The sequence below is a fragment of the Brachycentrus maculatus genome, unplaced genomic scaffold, assembly GCF_059751285.1.
Source record: "Brachycentrus maculatus isolate JH-2025_06_01 unplaced genomic scaffold, ASM5975128v1 h1tg000119l, whole genome shotgun sequence".
Classification (NCBI taxonomy): Eukaryota; Metazoa; Arthropoda; class Insecta; order Trichoptera; family Brachycentridae; genus Brachycentrus; species Brachycentrus maculatus.
Window position 1 is genome coordinate 946,727 of NW_028280872.1, and position 9,418 is coordinate 956,144.

At 34.4% G+C, this 9,418-nt stretch overlaps 1 protein-coding gene across 1 annotated transcript in view; it reads right to left on the minus strand.

Annotated features, from left to right (window-relative positions):
• Positions 1-5,852, minus strand: part of LOC148309617 (uncharacterized) — a 166,766-nt gene extending 160,914 nt beyond the window's left edge. The window contains exon 1 of the mRNA XM_088259739.1: positions 5,331-5,852. Coding sequence (XP_088115865.1) covers positions 5,331-5,586 — 256 coding nt within the window. The 5' untranslated portion in view covers positions 5,587-5,852. The remainder of the gene's footprint in view (positions 1-5,330) is intronic.
• Between the last annotated feature and the right edge of the window lie 3,566 nt (positions 5,853-9,418).

Genomic DNA, 9,418 nt, shown 5'->3' on the forward strand with positions numbered 1-9,418 from the left:
AAACCCTAGATTTGTCGGTTTGACAAATTTGTCGCTTTTCATCTCACTAATAGATGTCTCTTGTTAAGTTCTAGTGATTCAAAGACAATGTTTCAAAATTGGTTTACATATAAAGAACTTCCAAGAATTTGAGTAGTGTGATTGTCAATGTGTAGAATTGGTGAAAGTTACACGTGTGTAAAGTGATCACCTAAACCAGCCTATGACGGTCGTCAGCCCCGTAAATGCCCAAACTTCCATATTCTTCTTCATCTTTGATGAAATGTCAAAAAATAATAGTAAAACCCCAGATTTATAAGACCTTTTTGTTAATTTACCACGGGATGACAAATTATCGGTAGTAGAAAAATATGTTTAATTGAATGTATCTATAGTTTCCACTATTCTACTACTCGTATTACTCGACTTAAAAATGACCGACCCTCTATAGTCGGCTAGTTGGTCGATCTAGTATTCAGTCAATCTCTTTTAAACAGTTTCAACCAAAGAAATTTAGAAATATAAGTAAACGTATACGGTTACTAATTCCTACAACTCGACACTAAATTATATTCCTTTTAAATGAAAGGATACATTTCTAACCAATTAATATTAAAATGAATTAAATTAGCTAATGAATTTTATTTTATCATAAAAATGAACTTCGTTTTTCTTAAAATAGTGGTAACCGCATTTAGCTACAGTACGTGGTTTTGGGTTCGATGGCCGCCAGAGACGGCAATTGTTCACAGTTGTCTTGAAAATACAAACTAACCAACTCACTACCTATTTATCACATCGGTTCGCCGCAGGATTAGGCAGAGAAGATAAATCCTAAAACTATTATTTTATATCTCTAATTATATCAAAGCTCATAGTTCCAACCCTTTCTTATTTTTCGAAGCATATTTGATCTTTTTCGACTTTCTTAGGCTTTTTATTCTCAGAATGTCATCATCGAAAATCTATATCATCATTCGATTACTTTAAATATCCAAACCATCTGATTACACATTTCTTTACCCTTTTGACGATTGGAAATCCATCATATAAAAATTTACCGCAATGCGTCTGAGAAATAGCATTTAAAATGCCTTTTAGCATTTTTAGACTGTTTTCATCCTTATTTTACTATCTAAAACTAATTATCCCTTCTTGACACTCACGACTAAAATAACACTCCATTAATCTGACATACACCATTGGCTGCGGATAGGAAATGAAGTACAAATTAAAAATGTTACACGGATAACACGCGAAAAGACAAAAAAAACGACTAACGACTGAAAATCATATCAACAGTCTTATTTTAAAGATTTATAAAATTGAACATCAATAAAAAATATCCCAAATACCTTTAAAAAAAACTATAAAAGGAATATTCTTAAAATAAAACGCAGAAAATTCAAAGGAAATTTTCAAATAAAAGGATTTTTTTGGTTTTGTATGAGAAATTGTTTCCATAAAAGATAACGATGATTCATTGTTGCACTACTAGCTGTAAGAACGAGATCTGAGATTCGATTCAATGCATTTCTGTCTGTATGCTAATTCCTGTTATTATCGTTAGCTCTTGAGCCATAGCCGTAAGAATGAATCGTGTTACTATCAGCCATAGACATCGACCGCCATCTTAAACAGTTGAACGACGTGCCTCGACTTCCGTATCCGGTAAGCCAAGTGCTTTGATATCAAATATCGTTGCAGGTCAAAGAAACCTCTTATATTTTATGTTACCCTGGTACCCGCTGAAAGAAATGGACTGAAAACTTATAGTGAGTCGCCTGAATTTTTTGTAGTTTAATTAAACTTACTCCAGTGACTACCCGCATCTAATGGTGCATAAGGCACCGTAGAGAATCAGATACCCATAGATGCAACTTTGCTTGTGATTTTTGTCACAGATTAGATATTGAGTGGAATATATTTCATGGAATATAGATAACGTAAATGAAGGAGTTTAAAGTGAAGAACATTACTGCTATATGGGAAAGAAGTCCCTTAAAATTTAATTTTATATTTTCTGAAAGCAGGAGCGCAGGAACGATCACCTTGCTGTCATATAATTAAGGATCAAGTTGATAGTGCGAGGGGTAAAAGAAGCAAGATAAAAATACAATACTGTTATGTAGTTTATTTTAAATCTCCTTAAGTTATTAACGGGTAAAAATATCTTTAAATGGCAGCGCCATCTGTTGAACGTAACAGCAACTACTAATACGAAATATTGCTCATAGCGACAGCTTGCTTCTTCCGGTGTCACTTGCATTGCATAATATTCCGTAGGTTTTGTAATATTTTGATTACATCACAAGCACGATGACATTAAAAATATATGGAATGTGTCCTTCCCATTTCATTTATTTTTTTATTTAATTAGACTGAGTCACAGCAACGATAACTTAGATTTTATTCATTTTTACAGTAAGATGTTTGAAGAGAGAAATTAGTCTTTTTTTGTATCATTTTACTTTGAACGATGATTAAAAAAATTTATGTAATTATAAATATATTCAGAAAAAAATAAAGTTCCTTTGATTCAGAGGCGCACTGAATAACATTTAAAATTAGGCTACAAAGAAGGCGTTAGTTGAATATTTAACTCAATAAATATTTAAATGTAAAAAAATCTAACAGTCTTTTAAAAACTAATATTTTAATATAAAAAGGCAAATTATAACGACCTTATAACGCCATACATGGTACAATGGGTCATTCGACCAATACCCATCCATTTATGTAACTAATTCAATAAAATTGTGGTGGTAGATACAGTTAATTTTCGGCCGACGACTGCTTGTCACTTATTTCCCAAACCGTTAGCTTATTTGACACCAATATACCAGGAGAGTAGTAGTTTACTGGGTTAAATGACATTGCCGTTTGAAATTAATATAAGCGCTATCAATACGAAAAGTCCAAATAGTAATTATTGCAATTATAGAAGATATAATTTTGTGAGTTTCGATAACACAAAAAAGATTAAAACGGAAACATATGTATAAAATCCTTATCCGCACCACAATGGTGCATAAGGCACTGCGTAATACCAACGCAGTGTTATCTTGATCGTTTACACACGAAGGAAAGGTGATCAGCCCTCCGCTTCAGGTACCAGTCCAGGGTAATATTGAATAAATAGTACAGTGAAAAAATCACTTATATTTATTTTACCCCCCCTGGGAATCGAACCCGGGACCTCCAGAACGGTAGCCGAGCGTGCTGGCCATTACACTACGGAGGCGAACAATAGTCAATAGAAATACAAGAAAAAGAAATAGTAGAAATACAAGAACAACACAAGAAAATAAAAAAAAGTCAATCCTTCCATATGTTAAAAATGTATTCAAATAATAATCATAGGAGGTAAATCACGCATAAGGGATGTATATATTTGATCAAACCATTATATTTTTTCGATGCCGACGGTAAAAAACAAAGTCCGCTAAATGAATAGACTCCTCCTGTTGGACTCCTGTTACTCTGATCTACCAAACGAAACAAAAGGCTTTTAGCTATCAATCAAGACAAGGCTGCATCAATGCTTCAGTACCCCATGCGCCAGTTGTTGAGAAAAAGAGCGCAAAAGGCATTAATTTAATTTGAAGTATTAGGAGAACATGTTTAGTTAAGGATTTCGATAGAAAGCTGCAGAATTATATTTATACAAGTTTATAAGGGAATCGTCATGCTGTTACTAAGTACTAAATGCCGGCGGGTAGCAATAAAAATTATAAATTCTTGAAATTAATGAAAAAATGTTCTTGATTTGTATTTTGCTATAATTTATTATGCTATTTTATTTATTGATCATTTATTTCAGATAGATAAAATACTTATACCTATTTTTTTATATATATCATATTTGGTGATGTGGGTCACTGAAAATATACCGGCAAGATCAAGAGACCAAAAGGCCAGTGAAAGGTCAAAATCAGTAAATCGTGATGATTTTCAGTCGTACGATACTAATTTGGAGTGATGAATGATCGAGGTCTTGGTGCGTTCAAAGAAGAAGACAAGTATTATAAATGATAATAAAAAACAGTTATTTAAAGAATTAAGTCTGTAGGTAATTGTGAATTTATGTTGAAGCTTTTTGTCAACCATTGCATTCATGTAAATTAAGTGTAGAAAGCCTTTCCGGGAATTCTTACTACTTATTTCCCGTCGGCTGGTAGGGTACTTTTACAATAGTGAAGCCAGCTCAACATAGGCCATGACTTCAATATTAATGAACAAATATCAACTCAAATATATTCACCGGTATCATTCTATTCTTTTTTTTTTAACAAATGATGAACATATCACATATATATATTTTTTTGCATTTTCAATTTTCATAAAAAAAACATAAATAACAACGTGAAAACGGTTGTTTTTTGCCCCAAATGGTGCATAGGGCATCGCTTGGTATCAACAAGGCGTTATTTCGATCACCAATCATGTGAAGGCGAGACAATAAGCCTTATCGGCGGACAATAATAGTTACATCATACTTCATGCCGGTAGCTATGATAATTAAATAAAATACCGTCATGTCTTCTGTTAGACTGGTAGACCTATGCCGACCCCTTTATGCAATTTCCCCTTTATATGTTGCCTATTCATCAGACAACCCTTTGAAAGAAAATCGATTAACCTTTTTTTGATGAATCATAAATTGATTTGTATCAGCGATATGATTTTTTATAATTCAATTTGTTTTTACGTCATGGGCAAATTCGTCATAACCAAATTTTTTTTTTCAAAAAGATTCCTAACAAAATGGCTTACCTTATATGGAACAATATATTTTCATTAAGAAAAATAAAAGAGCAGTAATCCTAGAAAAAAATATAAAAACAATTTCGACAGAATTACCCGACAAATGACACTTTGTTTACTGTCAAGTAAATAACAATTTTCATGCATTAGCACTTCTGAACTATTAAGCAAACACAGTATGGATAAATGCTTCTGACTTGAATTTTAATTGAACAATATTGCAATAAAAAACATTCGTCAATAACTCAGTTTATTGTTCCGATGCAATTGAATAATATTGTCAAATAAATGCATGTGGGTACGTTAAAAAGCGATCAAATTATTTTGCATGCAAAAGTGCCTCTAAATGACGTATCAATATTTGACGAAGCCATAAGAAAATACAAATAACTACGCTTTTCAATGAATGTTGAATGAAGTTTATTTGCTCAAATACATTCAAATTATGCATTTCAGTTTCCATGCTGGATTTATTTTAATATTTCAGAGGTGTTGCGCAATATAAAAATGTATGGATGCTTTAAAAAAAATTATTAGTTTGAATAAATAAAAATAAAAAGAATGATTGTCTGAATGTAGCAAACCTTTAGCGAGTCTTTGCAGAATAAGTTCCTTGTGTTCTTGGGAGTAGGGCTCTCCGATGATGATGAGGAGGTAGCAGCCGGTGAGGGGGCTGGGAGGAGGGACTCCCATGCTCAACTCGGCTCCCAGAGACACGGAACGGTCGTCGTCTTTAGATGACCCTGGCTTTTCAGCCATCGCGGTCTCGTGATCGTCTTTCGCAGACCCTGGCTTCTCAGCCAACTTGGTCTCGTCGAGGTTTCCCGTGGAAACCTCCATGACTAGACTGGACTAGAAATGCGATGGAAGTTGAATCTGGACAGTTCTTGGACGTCCCCTCACCTCCCGTGGGGTGAGGGCGGCCCCCGGCGCCGGAGCGAGCCTGCAGTCTCTGCAGAGTCACCCGCTCGCTCTTATGCTACCCTGGTAGACAGCATAGCCTGAGATGTAAGAATATTAATACTTTGAGAGAATATTCGCGGTTGGGAGACAAGTACCGGTACTAGCAAGAGAAGTGTGTTCGCGGCGCGTGTTCTTCCACGAATGACAGCTGTGGCTGCCCAGCCGGCTGGAGAACCCCCCGCCGCCCGCTCTGCGGCACCCGCCTGCTTCCCTGGTACCCCGCTCCTATCTCCTATCTCCTATCCCCGATAGCGCAATTTCCGCAAAAGCACCCTGGCACTTCGCAAAAAATATTCCAGCTTTCAAATGGCGTAGTCATTATTGTTCATCCCTTTTTATGCGTTCGACGGGAATGGCTTTGTGATAGTTGGGAGTGGTCTCCTAGTGTGCAAATACACCTCTATACTTGTATGAGATCCTGTAGGAGTTTCCGGTAATGGCCAATTTGCTAGCGGGACGTCGGCCGAAAATTGCAAAGAGAACTCGAAATTGTAAAGGTAGCCCAAAATTAAGACACGAAGAATAATTTGGATCAAACCCAATCAAAATCCACCTTTCATTTGTAATTTACCTTTATTTACGTAAATTATTTTAACATTAAAAATATATATCTCGAGAGGCCTGCTTATCAAATAATTTAATAGCTCTTTTCGGATGGGTAGTTTTGGCTTACGATTACATATTCGTGCGCATAGCAATCGATACAGCCAAAAAACAGTATAGTTCATGGCGTGATTTCGATCGTCTAAATTCGATTTTTTAGTATGTCGTGAGCCGGCGTGAAAAATTGCGGAAAGTTTACGCGTCGGCCCAATGTTTTTACCGACGTCAATACTTGCCGGCTTCGAAGGGGCGAGGTTGTGCGCGTGCGCAGGCCGGCATATCAGCTGACTCGGGGCGGTCCGATGAACAAACTGGCTGCGCAACAGAGCACCGTCCACCTCCTGCGGGAGCGTGCTCTCCTGGTAGAAAAGTCGCAGAGGCGCGCATACATTTTTCGGATAAGTCTTCCAATAAATTTTAAACCTCAAAGGAGTGCCACTGCGGTATTGAATTTAAATGTGTAACATGTTGCCATGAATAGCAAAATATTAGATCAGTTATAAAAAAAGTTATGATAGACATAAAAACATCCTCACTATTCGAGTATTCTTTTGAAAATGCTTTTGAAAAAAGAAGTTTTCTTTTATAAATGTATTTATTCCTGTGATAGTGTTTAACAAGTTTTTTTTTTAATATCATGCCTTTAATATAAAGTACTAACTACAATATACATAAATAAGAATGTAAATGTTTGTTTGTCATATATAATAGTAATTGACGTGGGTCCTGACATGCAATAATGTATTTCTTGAATTAAGACATACACGTCCTTGGGTTATGTAGATTTCTTACATTACCAGAATTACTGATGATTTTTTTGTGTTTGAATCTTCTACAACAAACTGTTCACATACAAATCTTACGTAGAGGTTTACAAAATTCTGAACAAATCGCCTCCTTGTAAATATTTTATGTTCAGATATTTTCTTATTAGTTTTGTCCTTTCAAAATTTCCTGATGATTTTTTTCCGACGACCGGGTGCTGAAATTTCAATTTTTTTAAGTCGGCAGATCACCCTCCCGAAATACTTTCTTCATATTCTTCATATTCTAGTAGCTAGCGCATTTGACTACAGTGCTGGAGGTTGTAGATTCAATTTTAGCTACAAAGATTATATAAATAAAAGAGATTTTAACTCTTTTGTTTATTTAACATTACCCGAAGAGCAGGACTGATCTTGCCCTTATATAATTATGTAATAACATTATGTATCCCTGTTGTGGTTCCCTATGCACCGTTGGGTGCAGACAAGACTCGAAAGAAAGAAGACATATTTCCAGGATCCAGTTAATTCGCCACCACCTCTTGATCGCATTGAAGTTGGAATCACTAGTCCAATAAAACTAAGGCGGACAAGGGAATTTTCACAAAATTTTTATATTTTTAAAGCAATTGTTTATAGTTTTTATGGAGTAACTTATAAATAACGGAGTTTTACAACATTAAGTTACTTTATTCATAGTTTTGGTGTCCTAAATAAAAATAATCAAATGAATTTGGAGAGATAACGGGACCTTTCATCTCCAATAAACTGCACCACAAACATTTCGCTTGCCATTCTACATCTCAGCATCACTTACTCGTTGTATCTGATGAACTAACTTCTAGAGACTTCCCGCACGCCATCTTGTTGTACGTTATTAATTAATCTAGGAGTTTTTAAGAGGCAAGAAAGAACGGCATTGTTCAACCGTGAAATAATTTAATTGCAAATGCATTTCCATGGTGCCTTAACAACTCAATCAAACAGCGTTTATGCTTAATGTATCAGATCAATTAGAATATTCTTCGCATTACTTTTAAAAACTTTTTTTTTAAAGTGAGAATTCTTATTTCCTACATAATTCATTTACTACATAGTACATTTGCTTTTTTTAACAAAATAAAACTCATTTTTGTCAACAGCAAATAATTAATTAATTAATAATTAATTAAACCATATCCGCTCCCTAGGTGGAGCATATGGAGTCCACAAACTATCTCCAGGCTTTTCTGTCGGCTGCCGCTTCCTTGCATCCTCCCAAGTCAAATCCGCGTCCCGAAGTTTTGACGAGAACTTCGACAGAAAATAAACACTTTATTTAATATTTCGTAATTTTTATTGATAATCTCTATTTTATACCGACATTGATATAATCTTTAAATATAATATACGGCAGTTTTATCGTCTTATTAGAATATTATTGAAAAATCACCTGAAAAATAAATATTAAAACAATCGGTTTAAAATGATCGAAGGCTAGTTTAAGTGATAATTTTATACACTTGTTACATTCTCCTTTATATTCATGATTGACAACCACACTTTTTTTTAAAACTCAATTATTACTTTTAAATGGAAAAGAAATAAAATAAAAAGTTCACATTTCTTATATGTGTAATTTTATAATGTAAGCAAGGCGATCAATTTTTTAAAATCTATAAAACAACAATGCAATCGAAAACAAAAAAAAATAGGTTACATCAATTGTCAACAACCAGGCTATCCGATACGAGCAATGTTCAGCATTATTTGTATGGGTACCATGTTCAACAGATGGTGCTGCCATTGAAGTAAAAATTGTGTTTTACAAGAAATCATTATCAACCTGTCATCTGCTACATTCTTAGTTGTAAAGATAGTTGGCGCGTATTATAATGCAGCGTTGCGTCAAAATTTCAAAGCAATCGGCGAAAAACGGAAGAAATAAAAATTCACATTTCTATTTATGTAGTTATTAGAAATTAAAGTCGTAAAAACGTATGATATCGTTCAAGTAAATTCAAATATTTTTTCTGCTTAATTTTGCCTTAAAACAGTATTTTAATGGTTTTTCTTTCAACTCCAATGCTCTTCTACTAAAAAAATTAACTCCACTCCCGAGAGATGCTTTCCAGAGATAAAACTATTTGCGATCGGTAATTTTAAGTAAGTTGACATTGAACGAAAATGGTTTGGTTCAATGAACAAATTTTTAATCATGATTTAAATTAACTTTAATTTAACTTTTGCTAACGCCACAAACTAGGCCTCAGAGATAATTTTCATTGTGAAAACTAATGCCAATTCCAGATAGGCTACACCCTGAATATATAATAACTGTTATACATCGCAATTTTAGAATA